The sequence below is a fragment of the Bolinopsis microptera genome, chromosome 13 (genome assembly GCF_026151205.1).
Source record: "Bolinopsis microptera isolate Bmic1 chromosome 13, MBARI_Bmic_1.0, whole genome shotgun sequence".
Lineage (NCBI taxonomy): Eukaryota > Metazoa > Ctenophora > Tentaculata > Lobata > Bolinopsidae > Bolinopsis > Bolinopsis microptera.
The window spans coordinates 14,795,991-14,822,467 of record NC_087084.1 but is presented as its reverse complement, the minus strand read 5'-3'; the positions used below and the strand labels follow the sequence as shown (position 1 = coordinate 14,822,467).

General features: G+C 39.9%; 3 protein-coding genes and 2 long non-coding RNA genes across 6 annotated transcripts in view; 1 reads left to right on the top strand and 4 right to left on the bottom strand.

Moving 5' to 3' along the window:
• LOC134824901 (sodium/potassium/calcium exchanger 1-like) overlaps positions 1 to 26,477 on the top strand; it is a 113,428-nt gene that overhangs the window by 64,223 nt on the left and 22,728 nt on the right. For both annotated transcript variants that reach the window (XM_063836908.1, XM_063836907.1), the window contains one exon: positions 136 to 263. In XM_063836908.1, the coding sequence (XP_063692978.1) occupies positions 136 to 263 (128 nt within the window). The remainder of the gene's footprint in view (positions 1 to 135; positions 264 to 26,477) is intronic.
• Positions 1,440 to 14,079, bottom strand: LOC134825398 (b(0,+)-type amino acid transporter 1-like). The gene is made up of 13 exons (XM_063837576.1): positions 14,037 to 14,079; positions 13,741 to 13,843; positions 13,358 to 13,456; positions 6,822 to 6,924; positions 6,478 to 6,590; positions 6,220 to 6,351; positions 5,874 to 6,002; positions 5,476 to 5,621; positions 4,025 to 4,141; positions 3,484 to 3,570; positions 3,160 to 3,306; positions 1,659 to 1,755; positions 1,440 to 1,522 (listed from the first exon to the last, which is right to left on the bottom strand). The coding sequence occupies exons 1-13, from the start codon at positions 14,073 to 14,075 to the stop codon at positions 1,440 to 1,442; spliced, it is 1,395 nt and encodes a 464-aa protein (XP_063693646.1). The 5' UTR covers positions 14,076 to 14,079.
• Positions 17,620 to 18,694, bottom strand: LOC134824904 (uncharacterized). Its single transcript, XR_010161465.1, has 2 exons — positions 18,616 to 18,694; positions 17,620 to 18,272 (listed from the first exon to the last, which is right to left on the bottom strand). It is a non-coding gene; the product is annotated as an uncharacterized LOC134824904 (long non-coding RNA).
• Positions 18,853 to 23,642, bottom strand: LOC134825397 (b(0,+)-type amino acid transporter 1-like). Its single transcript, XM_063837575.1, has 9 exons — positions 23,545 to 23,642; positions 23,124 to 23,236; positions 22,850 to 22,981; positions 22,344 to 22,472; positions 21,929 to 22,074; positions 21,033 to 21,059; positions 19,505 to 19,621; positions 19,170 to 19,256; positions 18,853 to 19,011 (listed from the first exon to the last, which is right to left on the bottom strand). Exons 1-9 carry the CDS (start codon positions 23,640 to 23,642, stop codon positions 18,853 to 18,855), a joined length of 1,008 nt encoding a protein of 335 aa, XP_063693645.1.
• Positions 24,954 to 25,650, bottom strand: LOC134824906 (uncharacterized). Its single transcript, XR_010161466.1, has 3 exons — positions 25,600 to 25,650; positions 25,304 to 25,406; positions 24,954 to 25,019 (listed from the first exon to the last, which is right to left on the bottom strand). It is a non-coding gene; the product is annotated as an uncharacterized LOC134824906 (long non-coding RNA).

Here is a 26,477-nt window from a genome sequence, read left to right as displayed (position 1 = left end):
CAAGATATACTTTAAAATCAATTTAGTGACATTCGCACTAAAATACAATTACCTGCACTGAAACTTGTCAGAATGAGGTCGGCGTTATTTTATGCCCTTATTTGGAAGTCACGTGTTAAATGTTCATATTTCCAGGTAGTGTGCTATGGATAGCAGTACTAAGTTACGGAATGGTATTGTTAGTTGAGAGGTTCGGCTGTATTGTTGGCTTTAACGACTACATAATGGGACTCGTTGTAGTGGCTGCTGGAACTAGTGTACCGGTAAATCTGTCTGTCTGTCTGTCTGTCTGTCTGTCTGTCTGTCTGTCTGTCTGTCTGTCTGTCTGTCTGTCTGTCTGTCTGTCTGTCTGTCTGTCTGTCTGTCTGTCTGTCTGTCTGTCTGTCTGTCTGTCTGTCTGTCTTCTGTCTTCTGTCTTCTGTCTTCTGTCTTCTGTCTTCTGTCTTCTGTCTTCTGTCTTCTGTCTTCTGTCTTCTGTCTTCTGTCTGTATGTCTGTCTTGTTTTAAACCTCTTTGACAATTTAATGACAACGAGAATAGCTTAGTAAATGAATATAGATACAAATTACTGAATATGTGAATAAGTAAAATAAAAATTGTGTCAACATACACCTGTCCTGGAGGTCATTCCTCAAATAAAACAAACGTTAAATTATAATAGTTCAACAAATTATAAATATACAGAGTCGTCCACAAGTAACCAGGTAACAGAATATCCTGACGTTACTTTAATTCTGGCCCACCCTGTTTGACCTATAAATGCACGCCGCTGCAAGATCGGATCTTTTCTAATTTCTGAGATCTCATCTGCAATATCTTTCACAATGTCAAAGCCTTACAGTGCGTTGAGGTATAGTATCTGCAATATCTTTCACAATGTCAAAGCTTTACGTTGAGGTATAGTATCTGACAGCGTTCATCTGCAATATCTTTCACAATGTCAAAGCTTTACGTTGAGGTATAGTATCTGACAGCGTACATCTGCAATATCTTTCACAATGTCAAAGCTTTACAGTGCGTTGAGGTATAGTATCTGACAGCGTACATCTGCAATATCTTTCACAATGTCAAAGCTTTACAGTGCGTTGAGGTATAGTATCTGACAGCGTACATCTGCAATATCTTTCACAATGTCAAAGCTTTACAGTGCGTTGAGGTATAGTATCTGACAGCGTACATCAGCTCACAATGTCAAAGCTTTACAGTGCGTTGAGGTATAGTATCTGACAGCGTACATCAGCTCACAATGTCAAAGCTTTACAGTGCGTTGAGGTATAGTATCTGACAGCGTACATCTGCAATATGTTTCACAATGTCAAAGCTTTACAGTGCGTTGAGGTATAGTATCTGACAGCGTACATCTGCAATATCTTTCACAATGTCAAAGCTTTACAGTGCGTTGAGGTGTAGTATCTTACAGCGTACATCTGCAATATCTTTCACAATGTCAAAGCTTTACAGTGCGTTGAGGTATAGTATCTGACAGCGTACATCAGGGCCCCGAGCGGTAACCACATCAACCCTGCAAATAATAATTAAATTATTCAAATTTCAACTCCAGCTTTCATTTTAGATTCGAAAATTTTTGCTGAAATATAAAACTTGGCTGTAAATTTACTTTTTCGATTCGTTAATTTGTTAATGATATTAAAAAGTACCCAGTATAGTTGGCATGCGGCTGCTTTGAGAAAAGAGGGGTAGGATTACAAAAGTTCCAGTTATCAGGAATAGTATAACTGATATAAATATTGGGACCTGGAGGAAATTAGTTAAATTAGTTTAATTAAGTAATTAGTTGAACTAATAAAGGGGGTCTCTAGAGAGACAGAAATATTAATCCAAGCTGTTAGGAACAAGAAGTAGGATGTGATTGTGTCCTATTGTGAGTACGTTTTTTTTGATTGATCAAACACTCCCTCCACTTAAAGAGCGGGAAGGTTGTTAATGATCAAACACTCCCTCCACTTAAAGAGCGGGAAGGTTGTTAATGATCAAACACTCCCTCCACTTAAAGAGCGGGAAGGTTGTTAATGATCAAACACTCCCTCCACTTAAAGAGCGGGAAGGTTGTTAATGATCAAACACTCCCTCCCCTTAAAGAGCGGGAAGGTTGTTAATGATCAAACACTCCCTCCACTTAAAGAGCGGGTAGGTTGTTAATGATCAAACACTCCCTCCACTTAAAGAGCGGGAAGGTTGTTAATGATCAAACACTCCCTCCACTTAAAGAGCGGGAAGGTTGTTAATGATCAAACACTCCCTCCACTTAAAGAGCGGGAAGGTTGTTAATGATCAAACACTCCCTCCACTTAAAGAGCGGGAAGGTTGTTAATGATCAAACACTCCCTCCACTTAAAGAGCGGGAAGGTTGTTAATGATCAAACACTCCCTCCACTTAAAGAGCGGGAAGGTTGTTAATGATCAAACACTCCCTCCACTTAAAGAGCGGGAAGGTTTTTAATGATCAAACACTCCCTCCACTTAAAGAGCGGGAAGGTTGTTAATGATCAAACACTCCCTCCACTTAAAGAGCGGGAAGGTTGTTAATGATCAAAAACTCCCTCCACTTAAAGAGCGGGTAGGTTGTTAATGATCAAACACTCCCTCCACTTAAAGAGCGGGAAGGTTGTTAATGATCAAACACTCCCTCCACTTAAAGAGCGGGAAGGTTGTTAATGATCAAACACTCCCTCCCCTTAAAGAGCGGGAAGGTTGTTAATGATCAAACACTCCCTCCATGTCCACTTAAAGAGCGGGAAGGTTGTTAATGATCAAACACTCCCTCCACTTAAAGAGCGGGAAGGTTGTTAATGATCAAACACTCCCTCCATGTCCACTTAAAGAGCGGGAAGGTTGTTAATGATCAAACACTCCCTCCACTTAAAGAGCGGGAAGGTTGTTAATGATCAAACACTCCCTCCATGTCCACTTAAAGAGCGGGAAGGTTGTTAATGATCAAACACTCCCTCCACTTAAAGAGCGGGAAGGTTGTTAATGATCAAACACTCTCTCCATGTCCACTTAAAGAGCGGGAAGGTTGTTAATGATCAAACACTCCCTCCACTTAAAGAGCGGGAAGGTTGTTAATGATCAAACACTCCCTCCATGTCCACTTAAAGAGCGGGAAGGTTATTAATGGTGTTGTAGTATGTGACTCACCTTGAAGGGTCTGTGCGTATCAGGGTGCTTGTATCTCAAGTAGAGAATAACTGAGAAAGTAACGCAGTAAAACAGCCACTCTACTGTACTGAGGAAGGGGATGAGGGCATTCGCGTCAAATAACATGTACAGGCACATCGTCGTACACTGAGAGAGATACAGTTTGGAAATATTTCCTTGTGTTTGAAATTAGGGTTTGGCACTGAACTATTTTTTTCTTTGTGGTTCTTCGTCGAGTTTAATTTTCAACGTGAGAGAATCACTTTGATTTTTCCACTATATCTTTGGTACGACGTATCTCGAAAGAAATAATCAATCTCTTACCTCGATTATTATAGCTCTAACGGGAGTTTGGAACCGTTTGCTAATCCCTCCCATACAAGTAGGAAACACTCCAGAGTCCGCGGTACACTGAAGGATGAATGGTGATGTTTCCTTGTATTTGAGTACAATTACAAGTAAAGTACTTGTGTTTGAAGGTTGAAAATGTTTAGTAATTGCTCCCATGGAAGTAGGAAACACTCATATCGGAAATACTCCACATCTGAATCTGATTTCAATTATAGAAAATACTAAGTTTATCAACCGACAAATGTTCCTAAAAGTTGGTATTAAAATATTTGTTTGCAGGCTGATAACATTAACAGTACTGATAACGGTAAACTCCAGAAAGTACGCCTGCACTGTTCAATAATTAGATATGAGGCACAGGGCCAAATGCATTAAATTATTAGAGGACTTGGCGTCTAAGAGGTCAGACGTCAGTAGAAGTTCCTCTTCCGATTAAAATATTTCCAAACTGAATTAAGGAATTCTAAATTTAAATTCCTGGAATTTCCAACTTTGTTTTAACAATTGTCCTTACCTGAAGATTCCGTGAAATGCAGCAGATAGAACCTCCGACACAACCTAGACACGACACCAGCAGTCCTAGAGTCATTATTATTTCACCCGCTCTACCAAACGCTATGAACCCACTATCCTGAAGCAAAAGGCTCATTACAAATACACAAAAAACGGCGTGCACAAAACGGCGTGCACGAATTGCTCAAGATTGGGCTAAATGACTGACAGTCGATAAGAACGGCAATTCAGTAATTAGGTGACGGATGATAACCACACAGTTATGAGTTAACCCACCCTGTGCCACCCTGTGCCACCCTGTGCCACCCTGTGCCATACGTTATGTGTTATGTGTTATGTGTTCGTCAACAGGTTACCAAATTGCCAAAAGGAAACTTTGTAATCCATTATTAAAACTAGAAACTGGCCGCTGGTACTAACCATAGCAATAGTTTTAGTATCCACAATGTGGTGCAGTGAGAACATCATGATGTAAGCTAGCAACTACACTAGTAACCTAGCAACTACACTAGTAACCTAGCAACTAACCATAGCAATAGTTTTAGTATCCACAATGTGGTGCAGTGAGAACATCATGAGGTAAGCTAGCAACTACACTAGTAACCTAGCAACTACACTAGTAACCTAGCAACTAACCATAGCAATAGTTTTAGTATCCACAATGTGGTGCAGTGAGAACATCATGATGTAAGCTAGCAACTACACTAGTAACCTAGCAACTACACTAGTAACCTAGCAACTACACTAGTAACCTAGCAACTACACTAGTAACCTAGCAACTACACTAGTAACCTAGCAACTAACCATAGCAATAGTTTTAGTATCCACAATGTGGTGCAGTGAGAACATCATAAGGTAAGCTAGCAACTACACTAGTAACCTAGCAACTACACTAGTAACCTAGCAACTAACCATAGCAATAGTTTTAGTATCCACAATGTGGTGCAGTGAGAACATCATGAGGTAAGCTAGCAACTACACTAGTAACCTAGCAACTACACTAGTAACCTAGTAACTAACCATAGCAATAGTTTTAGTATCCACAATGTGGTGCAGTGAGAACATCATGAGGTAAGCTAGCAACTACACTAGTAACCTAGCAACTACACTAGTAACCTAGCAACTAACCATAGCAATAGTTTTAGTATCCACAATGTGGTGCAGTGAGAACATCATGAGGTAAGCTAGCAACTACACTAGTAACCTAGCAACTACACTAGTAACCTAGCAACTAACCATAGCAATAGTTTTAGTATCCACAATGTGGTGCAGTGAGAACATCATGAGGTAAGCTAGCAACTACACTAGTAACCTAGCAACTACACTAGTAACCTAGCAACTAACCATAGCAATAGTTTTAGTATCCACAATGTGGTGCAGTGAGAACATCATGAGGTAAGCTAGCAACTACACTAGTAACCTAGCAACTACACTAGTAACCTAGCAACTAACCATAGCAATAGTTTTAGTATCCACAATGTGGTGCAGTGAGAACATCATGAGGTAAGCTAGGTTACAGAGAAAGTAGCTGACAGCCACTGCTACCATCCCCACCAACCCTCCTATTGGCAGTGTCTTCTCTGGTGTCTTCAGCTCCTCTGGGGAGTGTAAGGGTCTTGTTAGTCTGACTTTGGAAGTTTGCCAACATTTTCATTGTGAGGTTGTTAAAAGCAGAAATACTTAACTCATGTATTTAAAATTGTAGCGCGTGGGGCACCCACTGATGTGTATACTGTATATGGTCATGGTGTAGATTATCAGATGCTCCGAGAGATACTCGTCCAAATTGCTGAACTAGGGGACTCGTCGCAAAAGTAAAAAGTAAAAAAGTAAAACTTTAAGAATTGTACCTGTCATGTAGTTTAGAGAATTCCAGGCTTGGAATGTCCACAGACAGTAGTAAAATGCTAGCCCGTAGTCTGCGGGGTTAGTAGAGGACCCTTCAAAGGAAAGGGGAGGTTGGAAGTTTCCTATTTCTCCTGTTGGTAGTGGTTAGCTGTCAAGAACAATATTTCTTGGTGGTAGGAGGCGTAGAAAAGCAAAATGTGTAATATGTGAACGATCCCTTGTCGCATACCTGTGAATCAAAAGATCACATATTAATCTAGTGGTGATAGTTTCATTGCGTCCTAATATACTCCTTCATAATATCATTTCATTGCGTCTTAATATATTTCACATATAATATCAACTAACCTTGACCCTTGATAAGGACAGTGATACCACACGAGATAAGGAACCCCACCACCGCTAACTTTAACACTGAAGCTAGACTAAGTAGCTTGGTTATAGCCTGTACTCCCACTACGTTGAAAATACCTAGAACCACTAGGGAGGGGGAGGGGGTTAGAATAAACTGGGTTTTTTAAAAAGACGTATCCGAGGATAATGTTTATTTATCGTAATGTTTACCGGTCGTTATTTTGGTCAGTCTTGTAAATAACAGGACTATACCTATAAGAAGAGCACCAACTCCTTTAGAAAACCATAAGTTGCTAGCATGCCCCAAAGTAAGGTGAGAGAAGTACTCCCCGAACACCAGGGCAACCACTGACATTGAGGCAGGCCTGAGAAGAGTTGTAGTGTTAATGCCAGGGTCGTCCTTCAAGAGCGACCCTCAGAGAAGATGAAAATATTCGAATGAAGGAAAGACTTAGCATGAAGGTATAACCAGCGCACGAGTTTACTTTTATCGCGAGACTTGTTATCAGTTTTTGTAAGAAAACTAGAAACAAAAGCTAAGTATTGATAATGATTAATAGAGCAGTAGGTGGTTTCGCCACTGATTTGTTTCTCACTTGATAAGGAAGACTGCACAAAAAGAGAAGAGGAAGGCTGCAAGTTTCCCGTACGCTTTCTTTATGTACACAAACTCTCCCCCACTCTGGGGTATCATCGTACCTGGGGAACAATCATTTTATTCATTTATTTGTGAATATCCCTGGTTGAGATTTTCTCATTGTTTAAAGTTGTATTGTTATGATTGCAAAGTTATTAAGTTTTGATTGTTAACCTAGCTCAGCGTAGGCTAGAGTACAGAGTGTAGCAATAATTACCTAGCTCAGCGTAGGCTACAGTACAGAGTGTAGCAATAATTACCTAGCTCGGCGTAGGCTAGAGTACAGAGTGTAGCAATAATTACCTAGCTCGGCGTAGGCTAGAGTACAGAGTGTAGCAATAATTACCTAGCTCAGCGTAGGCTAGAGTACAGAGTGTAGCAATAATTACCTAGCTCAGCGTAGGCTAGAGTACAGAGTGTCGTAATAATTACCTAGCTCAGCGTAGGCTAGAGTACAGAGTGTAGCAATAATTACCTAGCTCAGCGTAGGCTAGAGTACAGAGTGTAGCAATAATTACCTAGCTCAGCGTAGGCTAGAGTACAGAGTGTAGCAATGATTACCTAGCTCAGCGTAGGCTAGAGTACAGAGTGTAGCAATAATTACCTAGCTCAGCGTAGGCTAGAGTACAGAGTGTAGCAATAATTACCTAGCTCAGCGTAGGCTAGAGTACAGAGTGTAGCAATAATTACCTAGCTCGGCGTAGGCTAGAGTACAGAGTGTAGCAATAATTACCTAGCTCAGCGTAGGCTAGAGTACAGAGTGTAGCAATAATTACCTAGCTCAGCGTAGGCTAGAGTACAGAGTGTAGCAATAATTACCTAGCTCAGCGTAGGCTAGAGTACAGAGTGTAGCAATAATTACCTAGCTCAGCGTAGGCTAGAGTACAGAGTGTAGCAATAATTACCTAGCTCAGCGTAGGCTAGAGTACAGAGTGTAGCAATAATTACCTAGCTCAGCGTAGGCTAGAGTACAGAGTGTAGCAATAATTACCTAGCTCAGCGTAGGCTAGAGTACAGAGTGTAGCAATAATTACCTAGCTCAGCGTAGGCTAGAGTACAGAGTGTAGCAATAATTACCTAGCTCAGCGTAGGCTAGAGTACAGAGTGTAGCAATAATTACCTAGCTCAGCGTAGGCTAGAGTACAGAGTGTAGCAATAATTACCTAGCTCAGCGTAGGCTAGAGTACAGAGTGTAGCAATAATTACCTAGCTCAGCGTAGGCTAGAGTACAGAGTGTAGCAATAATTACCTAGCTCAGCGTAGGCTAGAGTACAGAGTGTAGTAATAATTACCTAGCTCAGCGTAGGCTAGAGTACAGAGTGTAGCAATAATTACCTAGCTCAGCGTAGGCTAGAGTACAGAGTGTAGCAATAATTACCTAGCTCAGGCGTAGGCTAGAGTACAGAGTGTAGCAATAATTACCTAGCTCAGCGTAGGCTAGAGTACAGAGTGTAGCAATAATTACCTAGCTCAGCGTAGGCTAGAGTACAGAGTGTAGCAATAATTACCTAGCTCAGCGTAGGCTAGAGTACAGAGTGTAGTAATAATTACCTAGCTCAGCGTAGGCTACAGTACAGAGTGTAGCAATAATTACCTAGCTCAGCGTAGGCTAGAGTACAGAGTGTAGCAATAATTACCTAGCTCAGCGTAGGCTACAGTACAGAGTGTAGTAATAATTACCTAGCTCAGCGTAGGCTACAGTACAGAGTGTAGCAATAATTACCTAGCTCAGCGTAGGCTAGAGTACAGAGTGTAGCAATAATTACCTAGCTCAGCGTAGGCTAGAGTACAGAGTGTAGCAATAATTACCTAGCTCAGCGTAGGCTAGAGTACAGAGTGTAGCAATAATTACCTAGCTCAGCGTAGGCTAGAGTACAGAGTGTAGCAATAATTACCTAGCTCGGCGTAGGCTAGAGTACAGAGTGTAGCAATAATTACCTAGCTCAGCGTAGGCTAGAGTACAGAGTGTAGCAATAATTACCTAGCTCAGCGTAGGCTAGAGTACAGAGTGTAGCAATAATTACCTAGCTCAGCGTAGGCTAGAGTACAGAGTGTAGCAATAATTACCTAGCTCAGCGTAGGCTAGAGTACAGAGTGTAGCAATAATTACCTAGCTCAGCGTAGGCTAGAGTACAGAGTGTAGCAATAATTACCTAGCTCAGCGTAGGCTAGAGTACAGAGTGTAGCAATAATTACCTAGCTCAGCGTAGGCTAGAGTACAGAGTGTAGTAATAATTACCTAGCTCAGCGTAGGCTAGAGTACAGAGTGTAGCAATAATTACCTAGCTCAGCGTAGGCTAGAGTACAGAGTGTAGCAATAATTACCTAGCTCAGCGTAGGCTAGAGTACAGAGTGTAGCAATAATTACCTAGCTCAGCGTAGGCTAGAGTACAGAGTGTAGCAATAATTACCTAGCTCAGCGTAGGCTACAGTACAGAGTGTAGCAATAATTACCTAGCTCAGCGTAGGCTAGAGTACAGAGTGTAGCAATAATTACCTAGCTCAGCGTAGGCTAGAGTACAGAGTGTAGCAATAATTACCTAGCTCAGCGTAGGCTAGAGTACAGAGTGTAGCAATAATTACCTAGCTCAGCGTAGGCTAGAGTACAGAGTGTAGCAATAATTACCTAGCTCAGCGTAGGCTAGAGTACAGAGTGTAGCAATAATTACCTAGCTCAGCGTAGGCTAGAGTACAGAGTGTAGCAATAATTACCTAGCTCAGCGTAGGCTAGAGTACAGAGTGTAGCAATAATTACCTAGCTCAGCGTAGGCTAGAGTACAGAGTGTAGCAATAATTACCTAGCTCAGCGTAGGCTAGAGTACAGAGTGTAGCAATAATTACCTAGCTCAGCGTAGGCTAGAGTACAGAGTGTAGCAATAATTACCTAGCTCAGCGTAGGCTAGAGTACAGAGTGTAGCAATAATTACCTAGCTCAGCGTAGGCTAGAGTACAGAGTGTAGCAATAATTACCTAGCTCAGCGTAGGCTAGAGTACAGAGTGTAGCAATAATTACCTAGCTCAGCGTAGGCTAGAGTACAGAGTGTAGCAATAATTACCTAGCTCAGCGTAGGCTAGAGTACAGAGTGTAGCAATAATTACCTAGCTCAGCGTAGGCTAGAGTACAGAGTGTAGCAATAATTACCTAGCTCAGCGTAGGCTAGAGTACAGAGTGTAGCAATAATTACCTAGCTCAGCGTAGGCTAGAGTACAGAGTGTAGCAATAATTACCTAGCTCAGCGTAGGCTAGAGTACAGAGTGTAGCAATAATTACCTAGCTCAGCGTAGGCTAGAGTACAGAGTGTAGCAATAATTACCTAGCTCAGCGTAGGCTAGAGTACAGAGTGTAGCAATAATTACCTAGCTCAGCGTAGGCTAGAGTACAGAGTGTAGCAATAATTACCTAGCTCAGCGTAGGCTAGAGTACAGAGTGTAGCAATAATTACCTAGCTCAGCGTAGGCTAGAGTACAGAGTGTAGTAATAATTACCTAGCTCAGCGTAGGCTAGAGTACAGAGTGTAGCAATAATTACCTAGCTCAGCGTAGGCTAGAGTACAGAGTGTAGCAATAATTACCTAGCTCGCGTAGGCTAGAGTACAGAGTGTAGCAATAATTACCTAGCTCAGCGTAGGCTAGAGTACAGAGTGTAGCAATAATTACCTAGCTCAGCGTAGGCTACAGTACAGAGTGTAGCAATAATTACCTAGCTCAGCGTAGGCTACAGTACAGAGTGTAGTAATAATTACCTAGCTCAGCGTAGGCTACAGTACAGAGTGTAGCAATAATTACCTAGCTCAGCGTAGGCTAGAGTACAGAGTGTAGCAATAATTACCTAGCTCAGCGTAGGCTACAGTACAGAGTGTAGTAATAATTACCTAGCTCAGCGTAGGCTACAGTACAGAGTGTAGCAATAATTACCTAGCTCAGCGTAGGCTAGAGTACAGAGTGTCGTAATAATTACCTAGCTCAGCGTAGGCTAGAGTACAGAGTGTAGCAATAATTACCTAGCTCAGCGTAGGCTAGAGTACAGAGTGTAGCAATAATTACCTAGCTCAGCGTAGGCTAGAGTACAGAGTGTAGCAATGATTACCTAGCTCAGCGTAGGCTAGAGTACAGAGTGTAGCAATAATTACCTAGCTCAGCGTAGGCTAGAGTACAGAGTGTAGCAATAATTACCTAGCTCAGCGTAGGCTAGAGTACAGAGTGTAGCAATAATTACCTAGCTCGGCGTAGGCTAGAGTACAGAGTGTAGCAATAATTACCTAGCTCAGCGTAGGCTAGAGTACAGAGTGTAGCAATAATTACCTAGCTCAGCGTAGGCTAGAGTACAGAGTGTAGCAATAATTACCTAGCTCAGCGTAGGCTAGAGTACAGAGTGTAATAATAATTACCTAGCTCAGCGTAGGCTAGAGTACAGAGTGTAGCAATAATTACCTAGCTCGGCGTAGGCTAGAGTACAGAGTGTAGCAATAATTACCTAGCTCAGCGTAGGCTAGAGTACAGAGTGTAGCAATAATTACCTAGCTCAGCGTAGGCTAGAGTACAGAGTGTAGCAATAATTACCTAGCTCAGCGTAGGCTAGAGTACAGAGTGTAGCAATAATTACCTAGCTCAGCGTAGGCTAGAGTACAGAGTGTAGCAATAATTACCTAGCTCAGCGTAGGCTAGAGTACAGAGTGTAGCAATAATTACCTAGCTCAGCGTAGGCTAGAGTACAGAGTGTAGCAATAATTACCTAGCTCAGCGTAGGCTAGAGTACAGAGTGTAGTAATAATTACCTAGCTCAGCGTAGGCTAGAGTACAGAGTGTAGCAATAATTACCTAGCTCAGCGTAGGCTAGAGTACAGAGTGTAGCAATAATTACCTAGCTCAGCGTAGGCTAGAGTACAGAGTGTAGCAATAATTACCTAGCTCAGCGTAGGCTACAGTACAGAGTGTAGCAATAATTACCTAGCTCAGCGTAGGCTACAGTACAGAGTGTAGCAATAATTACCTAGCTCAGCGTAGGCTAGAGTACAGAGTGTAGCAATAATTACCTAGCTCAGCGTAGGCTACAGTACAGAGTGTAGCAATAATTACCTAGCTCAGCGTAGGCTACAGTACAGAGTGTAGTAATAATTACCTAGCTCAGCGTAGGCTACAGTACAGAGTGTAGCAATAATTACCTAGCTCAGCGTAGGCTAGAGTACAGAGTGTAGCAATAATTACCTAGCTCAGCGTAGGCTACAGTACAGAGTGTAGTAATAATTACCTAGCTCAGCGTAGGCTACAGTACAGAGTGTAGCAATAATTACCTAGCTCAGCGTAGGCTAGAGTACAGAGTGTAGCAATAATTACCTAGCTCAGCGTAGGCTAGAGTACAGAGTGTAGCAATAATTACCTAGCTCAGCGTAGGCTAGAGTACAGAGTGTAGCAATGATTACCTAGCTCAGCGTAGGCTAGAGTACAGAGTGTAGCAATAATTACCTAGCTCAGCGTAGGCTAGAGTACAGAGTGTAGCAATAATTACCTAGCTCAGCGTAGGCTAGAGTACAGAGTGTAGCAATAATTACCTAGCTCGGCGTAGGCTAGAGTACAGAGTGTAGCAATAATTACCTAGCTCAGCGTAGGCTAGAGTACAGAGTGTAGCAATAATTACCTAGCTCAGCGTAGGCTAGAGTACAGAGTGTAGCAATAATTACCTAGCTCAGCGTAGGCTAGAGTACAGAGTGTAATAATAATTACCTAGCTCAGCGTAGGCTAGAGTACAGAGTGTAGCAATAATTACCTAGCTCAGCGTAGGCTAGAGTACAGAGTGTAGCAATAATTACCTAGCTCAGCGTAGGCTAGAGTACAGAGTGTAGCAATAATTACCTAGCTCAGCGTAGGCTAGAGTACAGAGTGTAGCAATAATTACCTAGCTCAGCGTAGGCTAGAGTACAGAGTGTAGCAATAATTACCTAGCTCAGCGTAGGCTAGAGTACAGAGTGTAGCAATAATTACCTAGCTCAGCGTAGGCTAGAGTACAGAGTGTAGCAATAATTACCTAGCTCAGCGTAGGCTAGAGTACAGAGTGTAGCAATAATTACCTAGCTCAGCGTAGGCTAGAGTACAGAGTGTAGTAATAATTACCTAGCTCAGCGTAGGCTAGAGTACAGAGTGTAGCAATAATTACCTAGCTCAGCGTAGGCTAGAGTACAGAGTGTAGCAATAATTACCTAGCTCAGCGTAGGCTAGAGTACAGAGTGTAGCAATAATTACCTAGCTCAGCGTAGGCTAGAGTACAGAGTGTAGCAATAATTACCTAGCTCAGCGTAGGCTAGAGTACAGAGTGTAGTAATAATTACCTAGCTCAGCGTAGGCTAGAGTACAGAGTGTAGCAATAATTACCTAGCTCAGCGTAGGCTAGAGTACAGAGTGTAGCAATAATTACCTAGCTCAGCGTAGGCTACAGTACAGAGTGTAGCAATAATTACCTAGCTCAGCGTAGGCTAGAGTACAGAGTGTAGCAATAATTACCTAGCTCAGCGTAGGCTAGAGTACAGAGTGTAGCAATAATACCAGCTAGTCCCCATATCAACAGTCCCGCTCCAGGGCTCCCTGCCTTCTCGTAGACCCCTGAAATGAAAATTTATTTAAAAATTTATTTAGTTCAATTATTAGTTATTTAGTTTATTTAAAAATTTATTTAGTTCAATTATTTAGCTCTGAGCATGGTATCTAGTTGATACTACTGGAAAACTCGGAATTCTCGGACCATTTTAATTAACAAGTTCTGCTCCAGGGCTTGCTGCCTTCTCGTAGACTCCTGGGACATTATTAGCGGTAATTTTAGTACTAGAGTCTTACTTACTTTGGTAATCAAACAGAATCTGAAGATATCTAAAATCTTAATAGGGTACCTTTGGGAGAAATGAAGATTCCTGCACCGACACAGTTTCCAAATAACACAGCACTGGCAGCTAGCACTCCTACTGTTCTTTGTACCTTCGGTTCAAACCCTTCCTGAAACACAAGGAAATATATTATTTAGTGTATGGATTAATAAAATTTCTGAAGCACAAGGAAATATTTGTCAGGATCACCCGATACTTTTCCTCTGTTTTCATTGGCGTTTAAACTTCAAAATCACATATTTTAGCCAAATTGGCGCGGACAAAGTTTATCAACTAAACACAAGAAAACTATAAAATGTTACCTTATTAAAGAGTGGTGCCATCTCATTGTCCCCCTTCATATTCCCACCTTGAAACAAAGTCACTAAAGTTACTAAAGTCACTAAAGTCACTAAAGTCACTAAAGTTACTAAAGTCACTAAAGTTACTAAAGTTCACTGAACTGGAACACACATGACAAACTTATCACAAACTAGCTGAATGATGTCTGAATCGCTACTGATAGTGACCTAGCTTCTATATATATATAACCCAGTAATATTGCTGTAATTATGAGATGGGATACTACGTGAAACAATAAGGGGTATGACAAATTAATCAGTAAAAATACCAGATATCCTAATCAAATGTAACGAAACACGGTTTCAATTGTTTTATTAGCAAGGCCCGTAATTAAACCGCTCAGATAATGTTGAAAAAGACGTGAAATTGCTTTGTATTGATGCTGATTGCTGAGTGATTCTCCAAAAATCTACTTATCTTTTTAGGGTTTTGGAACATTGTCAGATGATAACGGTATTGTTATTACATTACCTGTTCAACTGTTATTCAGAATGCCAATTTTAAGGGCCTATAATTTGTTTTAAGACCGTTCATATATTATATCAGCAAGATTATAAATTCCGACGTAAGATTCCGACTAATCCATCTCTTATCAGAATTGATGGAGGTAGACCGATAATATTCATGAAGTTAGTTTTTTTACATGTAAGACTGAGCAAAGATATTGAAATCAGCTGTAGCAATTTAAACCACGTTCGCCTTATTCATTAAATTCAGCAAAAGCTACTGCTACAGAACAAGAATTTTCCGGAGTTTAAGGTGAGGATACCAAGTATGAGGTAAACAGAAAAACCAGACAAAAATTAAAATAAACAGAATTATATTTTAAGCTTAAATAGCCCGGAGGGATTGGCTCCTGACCAATAACGTTACTCGTAATAACACCACGTGATCGTTTTAGCTTTGACTGTGTATGATAGGAAACTGCATTGCCCCCGAGCGAGGAAACATCTGTTTGTCTATCACCTTATTTTCATAAGATATTATTTCCCAGCATCTTTATCTTAACTGATATTCAAGATTAGACACGTTCTCTGCTTATCTTGCATAATGTGTTCAAGATAATGTTCATAATGTGTTCAATTTTCCAGGCAGATTACTTTGTATTATAACGAGGAGGTTTTAAATATATTTTTAGAAATCTGCATGAACGTCCATTGAAGAAGCACCACGTCCAATGCAAGCAGGGTTTGTTTATAATCCAATATTAGAAAAAATGAGATAAACTCGTCTTATCATTTATATTTTATGCTTTATGCAAGTGCACAGTGGCGTAACGACCACCCCAGCTTGCGTCCGGACTCTACTGCAGTCTCTACTGCGTCAGACTCTACGGCTCACCCGCTCACGGGCTCGAAATGAGGAAATGTTAGACTTTATAATTGGTCTGGGGAGCTGTAAACCAAATAGGATGATCTGATGAATCAGTCTACACTCGACTATCACGTTTTTCGTTAGGGACCGGCCCAAAGTACCAGCCAATATTTACTCAAAAATATATATAATAATTATTATCTATTAAAAGTCAAAAACTCACACAAGATTAGATATTTTGTTTTACTTAAACATGTTCTTTAGAAATAGATGGCCCTGAGGGATTATTGAGATCCCAACCCTATATCTCACCAGATTCTTATCTGAAGTATATACTTATAGTTATATGCTAAAACCCTAACCATAATTAAACGGCCCGCGCTATATCTCCACCGAAAGCACATCCAATTTGATACGTATAAAATAGTTGTATAACTTGCTTTATTCTGCACTAAGTTTACGTGTTTATACCAAAATTGAACGGGTAATAGTTTAAGATCAAGGATCGAATGAGTAAAAACCTATTTACTTTTAGCGCTCGCTCTCATAAGTCATATCTAAATATCTTATTGTCACTAAAGACACGTCACCAATCGCAATAACAAGGATATATAATACCCAACGAAGAGCTAGCAACTAAACAGGATTAAACAGGATTAAACATAAATAAATTCGTCAATGAGAGCCCTAACACTCACGTCTTGACTAAATAGGAAAATAAATAATATACAAGAATGTTCTTAAAATAAAAATAAAAATGTAACGTCACAAGATGAGACAGCTTTGTAGACTGGTAACGGAAGCTATCAGGAATCAAAAGACTTTATAATTGGTCTGGGGGAGCTGTAAACCAATTATCTAATCACCTTGAAATGAGGAATGTGTCTAACTGTTAACTGGGACTTGAAATGATATATGATGTAGTTAAAGAAGACGATTTACTGAAGACGATTTACACAAGTATTTAGAAAGCTCCTGCTAATACAATCCTTTCGTATCACTTATTTGTTTTAAATATCCCCCTCCAGGATGTAGTTAACATTAGTCAAGAGGAAATGGGATGATCTGATGAATCACTCTATACTCGACTATCACATTTTTTGCTTGGGTCCGGACTCTACTGCGTGAGACTCTACGCTAAACTACGTCCACTTGAACATTCGGTCGACGCTAAAAAAGTCTGTACGGGTCGGCAAAAAACAAGGCATGTTTTCTTCCTTAAGAAATTAGACAAATTTTAGTTGGGCGGAAAAGAAGTCAGCGGGGGCGGCACACAGGTACGTATCTCCACAGAAAGCACATCCAATTTGACGCATTCAACATATACTCTGCAGTAGCAGGGAGGAGTTGAGTGTGCACTTCGATGTATAGAGTTTTTTGCTAATATGACATATGGGCGAGGCTCTCGGTGATTTGAGTTACCAATGACCTATTTAACCATATATCCAGTAGCAAAAACTCTATACACCAAATTGCACACTCAACTACTCCCTGCTACTGGAGTAGTATGCAATAGTTCTTCAACTTGCTTCATTCTGCTCTTAGTTAACGTGTGTCGACCAAAATTGATAGGGGAATTTAATATTTAAGAATTTGATTCTAGAAACCACTTGGCAGTTCATCAACGGAAAAATTTAGAAGAGAAAATTTAAACGACAAATTAGATTTGAGCAATTGGTATCCGACATCCGTGTTCGTAAAATGAGCTGTTTTTCCTTATCTTTTGATTTAGTCTTGCACCGTTATCGAGCATTATTCGACGATTTTTCAATAAAATTTCCGATTGTTTTTTATTATAAAATAAGGGGAGGAGATGCTACGTTACGAGATACAACTTCACACTCCTGTTCATGCTCTCTGTAGCGTAGGATAAGCGGACTTATGTTTTGTTATCTCATTCGAATTGGGGGCTGCATCATTTTGAGCAATGAATTAACCACTTTGCATGCAGTTCTCACTTTTATCAGACAAAACAATTCTAACGTATTCATTACTTTAGTACACAACTGGCACGTGACTGATTACTTAAGTACACAACTGACACGTGACACGTGACTGACTCGTGACAGCCAACCAGAAGTTATTTTAGAGTTCGGAATGGTTGAAAATTACATACTCATTTTTATTCTCAAGTCTCGTATTTTGATGGGAAATCGTCTATGTTTGACAATTTTTAACAGTATTTATACTATTAAAATGTTATAATGTTAACAATTTTAACGCTTGAAATGCCGTACAAATGAAAAGTCACAATCTTAAACCCAAGTTAAAACAAAAACAAATACCCGTAACAGAATGCTGCAGGTACATGATAGGGACCAAACATAAAAACTAAAAACTCTTCAGATGTAACTTTGTTTTGTTTACCAATTATATACTCCTTCATAATATTACCAATTAGAATTTAGAATAATTCTTTGGATGTTTTATTAATCTGAATGTCAAACTCTCAAAAGTTTTTATTATATTAATATAAAACACTAATATAAAAGAATCATACAAATGTTATCTCAGTTCAACTCAGTCTTAGCTAAGTTTACATTCCTTGATGTGTCGGTCAACCTCACTATACCCAGAATCTAAACTAGACTGACTTGAGGTCTTCTGTTCGAGCTTCTTGTAGCAGCACTGTTTAATAAGATGCCGGATGCCGTAAACTGCCGCTCCTAGTGGTAACCAGCTTAGACCTGATAAGATACCGTGCTGTAAGATGCCGCATTCTGCTTAACAATATACCATGTTACAAGATGCCGGGTACCGCATTCTGCTTAACAAGATACCGTGCTATAAGATGCCGGGTACCGCATTCTGCTTAACAAGATACCGTGTTATAAGATGCCGGATACCGTAAAACGCTGCTCCTAGTGGTATCCAGCATAGACCTGTCAAGGTTTGTTGTTCAAATATTGGCAATATTTCTTTTAAAATCCTTCGTGTTTAATTAATTATTAATAAATACTTCCCTCATCCTCCAAAAACGAATTTTATACGATTATAGAAATTGATTCATTATTTGAATGAATCTATTAATTATCCATTAAGTAATAATAGTAATATAATAGTAATAGTACTATCAACTATGTTTACAGTATGCACTGAAGGGGTATCCTAGGAAGTTTCTTGAACTTTTAACAGGTAATTTTAAGTAATTAATAATGAATTAATTAACTATCCATCAAGTAATTAATTAATTAATTAATTATCCATTAAGTATTCCTCACGTACCCAACAGGGTGGTGACCCTACTTTCCTCCGAGAATAGAGGCAGTACCACAAACGTTCCCGTTATTAAAAACAGGAACACCGACACAAATAGTGGAACCTGAAGTTACAAAGTTTAGGTTTCACTGGGAAATGTAAGTAAGTTATTCACAGAAGCTCCCATTGAATTCGTTCAAGGTACGACATCACAAGTAATTACTAATTACTTTGAAGTTCAGTTATTTTACGATTAAAATAACATTAATAACCCACCTTGAAAGGCCTCTTCGAGTTGGGTTCCTTATACCGTAAGTAAAGAATAGTGGAGAACGTCACACAGTAGAATAACCACTCTACAGTGCTTAAGAAGGGGATCAGCATGTTGGCGTCCACCAGAACATACACACTCATTGTCAGTACCTGCTCGGGCAGGCATCTGTTTGAAATATTTCCTTGTGTTTGGTTGAGGGGACTAGAGGAAGAAGACATTGTCTGAGATTGCTTGCAGATGATATGTCTGTGTGTTTGAACTAACGGTTAAAATTATATAATTGAATTTCCTCAAACTATCCACGTACCACAGTGATGATAGCTTTGATTGGTGTCTGGAAGGTTTTGTTGATCCCGCTTAAGAACGATGGGAATATTCCCGTTTCTGCTGTGCTCTGGGTGGGGTAAACCGATAAGAAAATCGTATTTTCTGTTTTTCAAACTTGCTGGCAATTTGCCACATAATTAAAACTTAATTGTTTCGTTATTTTTCAGCATAAAACATCTTACGTTTAATGGTCGTCGTGGTCATGCATGGCTAACTGGAGAAACCATTTTTCACCAGCCACAAAACGTAGAGTAATTATAAGGTGATTACAGTAATTAGGAACTAATTAGGAACTTATTAACTGGAATGAAGTACCTGAATGTTTCGTGATATACAGCAGATAGCACCGCCCAGACACCCCAGGCACGAGACTAACAGTCCTAAGCTCATGGTTATCTCACCCGCTCTGCCAAACGCAATGAACCCGCTATCCTGGAAATAAGATTAAGTACAATAAAGTTTTTATGGCATCTTATTGTAACATCTTTTTTTTTTTTTATCAAGACACTTATTTTACTTCGGACATTCTAACAGCCACATTGTTACACAAGTGTGTAACCAGCCAATTACAGGAAGCCGAAGGATTCAATTATACATTAGGCCAGTGACGGTTAAGGTAGTGTGTACCATACTTTCTTCGCCCGAGACTTTGCTGCAATGTGCAGCTCCTCATTCAACCCTCACACCCGATTTCTCGAGTATTCGGCTGAGTAGACCGGGGGGCTGCATAGACCACTCATGATCCTTAGCTGAACGTCGACGACGCTCACCCCACGACCAGGCAGTCAGTGGGATTCGAACCCGCAACCTAACGATTGTAAGACAGGCGTTCTAACCAACTGCGCTACCTGGCCGTTAAAATGGTACGATGGTATCATTTTACCATCGTATTATTTTTACGTCTCATCATTAATCATTGTACCATCTTATCAATGTTCATATCACAAAGTTGGAATGTTGAATGCCCGGTAAGAGAGAAGAATGTTTGTTTCAGGCTATGCTAGAAACTATAGAAGCTATTTAGTGTCATGCTTGTACAGGAGTTACATCTGCACTCGATATTTGTGTTTTGGTGACCCAAAAGTCATTTGATTACATACATTTTAAGTATTTTGCATAGTAAACTAGCTTGCAAATCCACACTTTCTCTCAAGGTATATTTTGTAGCTTATTCCATTGTGTAATTTGTATGTACTTGATTGATTTAAAAGATTTCAGTAAAAATAGTATCTCACCATAGCAATAGTTTTAGTATCGACTATCTGGTGCAGTGAGAACATCATGAGGTAAGCTAGCAACTACACTAGTAACCTAGCAACTACACTAGTAACCTAGCAACTACACTAGTAACCTAGCAACTACACTAGTAACCTAGCAACTACACTAGTAACCTAGCAACTACACTAGTAACCTAGCAACTACACTAGTAACCTAGCAACTACACTAGTAACCTAGCAACTACACTAGTAACCTAGCAACTACACTAGTAACCTAGCAACTACACTAGTAACCTACCAACTACACTAGTAACCTAGCAACTACACTAGTAACCTAGCAACTACACTAGTAACCTACCAACTACACTAGTAACCTAGCAACTACACTAGTAACCTAGCAACTACACTAGTAACCTAGCAACTACACTAGTAACCTAGCAACTACACTAGTAACCTAGCAACTACACTAGTAACCTAGCAACTACACTAGTAACCTAGCAACTACACTAGTAACCTAGCAACTACACTAGTAACCTACCAACTACACTAGTAACCTAGCAACTACACTAGTAACCTAGCAACTACATTAGTAACCTAGCAACTACACTAGTAACCTAGTAACTAACCATAGCAATAGTGTTAGTATCGACTATCTGGTGCAGTGAGAACATCATGAGGTAAGCTAGCAACTACACTAGTAACCTAGCAACTACACTAGTAACCTAGCAACTACACTAGTAACCTAGCAACTACACTAGTAACCTAGCAACTACACTAGTAACCTAGCAACTACACTAGTAACCTAGCAACTACACTAGTAACCTAGCAACTACACTAGTAACCTAGCAACTACACTAGTAACCTAGCAACTACACTAGTAACCTAGCAATTAAACTAGTAACCTAGCAACTACACTAGTAACCTAGCAACTAAACTAGTAACCTAGCAACTAAACTAGTAACCTAGCAACTACACTAGTAACCTAGCAACTACACTAGTAACCTAGCAACTACACTAGTAACCTAGCAACTACACTAGTAACCTAGTAACTAACCATAGCAATAGTGTTAGTATCCACAATGTGGTGCAGTGAGAACATCATGAGGTAAGCTAGCAACTACACTAGTAACCTAGCAACTACACTAGTAACCTAGCAACTACACTAGTAACCTAGCAACTACACTAGTAACCTAGCAACTACACTAGTAACCTAGCAACTACACTAGTAACCTAGTAACTACACTAGTAACCTAGCAACTACACTAGTAACCTAGCAACTACACTAGTAACCTAGCAACTACACTAGTAACCTAGCAACTACACTAGTAACCTAGCAACTACACTAGTAACCTAGCAACTACACTAGTAACCTAGCAACTACACTAGTAACCTAGTAACTACACTAGTAACCTAGCAACTACACTAGTAACCTAGCAACTACACTAGTAACCTAGCAACTACACTAGTAACCTAGCAACTACACTAGTAACCTAGCAACTACACTAGTAACCTAGCAACTAACCATAGCAATAGTTTTAGTATCCACAATGTGGTGCAGTGTGAACATCATGAGGTAAGCTAGGTTACAGAGAAAGTAGCTGACAGCCACTGCTACCATCCCCACCAACCCTCCTATTGGCAGTGTCTTCTCTGGTGTCTTCAGCTCTTCTGGGGAGTGTAAGGGTCTTGTTAGTCTGACTTTGGAAGTTTGCCAACATTTTCATTGTGATTGTTTAAAGCTGAAATACTTAACTCATGTATTGTAGCGCGTGGGGCACCCACTGATGTGTATATGATGTATATTGTAGCGCGTGGGGCACCTACTGATGTGTATATGATGTAGATTTTCAGATTCTCCGAGAGATATTCGTCCAAATTGCTGAAGGGGCCTCGTCGCAAAAGTAAAAAGTAAAAAAGTAAAACTTTAAGAATTGTACCTGTCATGTAGTTTAGAGAATTCCAGGCTTGGAATGTCCACAGACAGTAGTAAAATGCTAGCCCGTAGTCTGCGGGGTTAGTAGAGGACCCTTCGAAGGAGAGGGGAGGTTGGAAGTTTCCTATTTCTCCTGTTGGTAGTGGTTAGCTTTCAAGAACAATATTCCTTGGTGGTAGGAGGCGTAGAAAAGCAAAATGTGTAATATGTGAACGATCCCTTGTCGCATACCTGTGAATCAAAAGATCACATTATATATTAAATCTAGTTATACATTACTTTATCATATTTTATTGATCTAAGGTTTAGTATTGCCAGATCCCAGTTCAATTTGTAACGGAGTTTTATGTTAACAGGAAACGATGTAACAGAGTCAATATATTTTAATGTTGCCATGGGGTGGCAAGTCCCCATGCATCGTGGTCCGATAGTTTCATTGCATCTTAATATACTCCTTCATAATATCATTTCATTGCGTCTTAATATATGTCACCTATAACATCAACTAACCTTGACCCTTGATAAGGACAGTGATACCACACGAGATAAGGAACCCCACCACCGCTAACTTTAACACTGAAGCTAGACTCAGTAGCTTTGTTATAGCCTGTACTCCTACTACGTTGAAAACACCTAAAACCACTAGGGAGGGGAAGGGGGTTAGAATAAACTGGGTTTTTTAAAAAGACGTATCCGAGGATAATATTCATTAGTCGTAATGTTTACCGGTCGTTATTTTGGTCACTCTTGTAAATAACAGGACTTTTAACTGTTAACACCATACCTATAAGAAGAGCACCAACTCCTTTAGAAAACCATAAGTTGCTAGCATGCCCCAAAGTAAGGTGAGAGAAGTACTCCCCGAACACCAGGGCAACCACTGACATTGAGGCAGGCCTGAGAAGGGTTGTAGTGTCAGGGGTGTTAATATCAGGGTCGTCCTTCAAGAGCGATCTTCAGAGAAGATGGAAATATTCGAATGAAGGAAAGACTTAGCATGAAGTATAACCTTCAAGAGCGATCTTCAGAGAAGATGAAAATATTCGAATTAAGGAAAGACTTAGCATGAAGGTATAACCAGCGCACGAGTTTATTTTTATCACGAGACTTTTTATCAGTTTTTGTAAGAAAACTAGAAACAAAAGCTAAGTATTGATAATGATTAATAGAGCAGTAGGTGGTTTCGCCACTGATTTGTTTCTCACTTGATAAGGAAGACTGTACAAAAAGAGAAGAGGAAGGCTGCAAGTTTCCCGTACGCTTTCTTTATGTACACAAACTCTCCCCCACTCTGTGGTATCATCGTTCCTGGGGAACAATCATTTTATTCATTTATTTGTGAATATCCCTGGTTGAGATTTTCTCATTGTTAAAAGTTGTATTGTTATGATTACAAAGTTATTAAGTTTTGATTGTTAACGTAGCTCAGCGTAGGCTAGAGTACAGAGTGTAGCAATAATTACCTAGCTCGGCGTAGGCTACAGTACAGAGTGTAGTAATAATTACCTAGCTCAGCGTAGGCTAGAGTACAGAGTGTAGCAATAATTACCTAGCTCAGCGTAGGCTAGAGTACAGAGTGTAGCAATAATTACCTAGCTCAGCGTAGGCTAGAGTACAGAGTGTAGCAATAATTACCTAGCTCAGCGTAGGCTAGAGTACAGAGAGTAGCAATAATTACCTAGCTCAGCGTAGGCTAGAGTACAGAGTGTAGCAATAATTACCTAGCTCAGCGTAGGCTAGAGTACAGAGTGTAGCAATAATTACCTAGCTCAGCGTAGGCTAGAGTACAGAGTGTAGCAATAATTACCTAGCTCAGCGTAGGCTAGAGTACAGAGTGTAGCAATAATTACCTAGCTCAGCGTAGGCTAGAGTACAGAGTGTAGCAATAATTACCTAGCTCAGCGTAGGCTAGAGTACAGAGTGTAGCAATAATTACCTAGCTCAGCGTAGGCTAGAGTACAGAGTGTAGTAATAATTACCTAGCTCAGCGTAGGCTAGAGTACAGAGTGTAGCAATAATTACCTAGCTCAGCGTAGGCTAGAGTACAGAGTGTAGCAATAATTACCTAGCTCAGCGTAGGCTAGAGTACAGAGTGTAGCAATAATTACCTAGCTCAGCGTAGGCTAGAGTACAGAGTGTAGCAATAATTACCTAGCTCAGCGTAGGCTAGAGTACAGAGTGTAGCAATAATTACCTAGCTCAGCGTAGGCTAGAGTACAGAGTGTAGCAATAATTACCTAGCTCAGCGTAGGCTAGAGTACAGAGTGTAGCAATAATTACCTAGCTCAGCGTAGGCTAGAGTACAGAGTGTAGCAATAATTACCTAGCTCAGCGTAGGCTAGAGTACAGAGTGTAGCAATAATTACCTAGCTCAGCGTAGGCTAGAGTACAGAGTGTAGTAATAATTACCTAGCTCAGCGTAGGCTAGAGTACAGAGTGTAGTAATAATTACCTAGCTCAGCGTAGGCTAGAGTACAGAGTGTAGCAATAATTACCTAGCTCAGCGTAGGCTAGAGTACAGAGTGTAGCAATAATTACCTAGCTCAGCGTAGGCTAGAGTACAGAGTGTAGTAATAATTACCTAGCTCAGCGTAGGCTAGAGTACAGAGTGTAGCAATAATACCAGCTAGTCCCCATATCAACAGTCCCGCTCCAGGGCTCCCTGCTTTCTCGTAGACCCCTGAAATGAAAATTTATTTAAAAATTTGTTTAGTTCAATTATTAGTTATTTAGTTTATTTAAAAATTTATTTAGTTCAATTATTTAGCTCTGAGCATGGTATCTAGTTGATACTACTGGAAAACTCGGAATTCTCGGACCATTTTAATTAACAAGTTCTGCTCCAGGGCTTGCTGCCTTCTCGTAGACTCCTGGGACATTATTAGCGGTAATTTTAGTACTAGAGTCTTACTTACTTTGGTAATCAAACAGAATCTGAAGATATCTAAAATCTTAATAGGGTACCTTTGGGAGAAATGAAGATTCCTGCACCGACACAGTTTCCAAACAACACAGCACTGGCAGCTAGCACTCCTACTGTTCTTTGTACCTTCGGTTCAAACCCTTCCTGAAACACAAGGAAATATATTATTTAGTGTTTCGATTAATAAAATTTCTGAAGCACAAGGAAATATTTGTCAGGATCACCCGATACTTCTCCTCTGTTTTCATTGGTGTATTAACTTCAAAATTACACATTTTAGCCAAATTGGCGCGGACAAAGTTTATCAACTAAACACAAGAAAACTATAAAATGTTACCTTCTTAAAGAGTGGTACCATCTCACTGTCCCCCTTCATATTGCCACCTTGAAACAAAGTTACTAAAGTCACTAAAGTTACTAAAGTTCACTGAACTGGAACACACATGACAAACTTATCACAAACTAGCTGAATGATGTCTGAATCGCTACTGATAGTGACCTAGATAGTGACCTAGATTCTATATATATAATATAACCCAGTAATATTGCTGTAATTATGAGATGGGATACTACGTGAAACAATAAGGGGTATGACAAATTAATCAGTAAAAATACCAGATATCCTAATCAAATGTAACGAAACACGGTTTCAATTGTTTTATTAGCAAGGCCCGTAATTAAACCGCTCAGATAATGTTGAAAAAGACGTGAAATTGCTTTGTATTGATGCTGATTGCTGAGTGATTCTCCAAAAATCTACTTATCTTTTTAGGGTTTTGGAACATTGTCAGATGATAACGGTATTGTTATTACATTACCTGTTCAACTGTTATTCAGAATGCCAATTTTAAGGGCCTATAATTTATTTTAAGACCGTTCATATATTATATCAGCAAGATTATAAATTCCGACGTAAGATTCCGACTAATCCATCCCTTATCAGAATTGATGGAGGTAGACCGATATTATTCATGAAGTTAGTTTTTTTACATGTAAGACTGAGCAAAGATATTGAAATCAGCTGTAGCAATTTAAACCACGTTCGCCTTATTCATTAAATTCAGCAAAAGCTACTGCTACAGAACAAGAATTTTCCGGAGTTTAAGGTGAGGATACCAAGAATGAGGTATACAAAAAAACCAGACAAAAATTAAAATAAACAGAATTATATTTTAAGCTTAAATAGCCCGGAGGGATTGGCTCCTGACTAGGGTT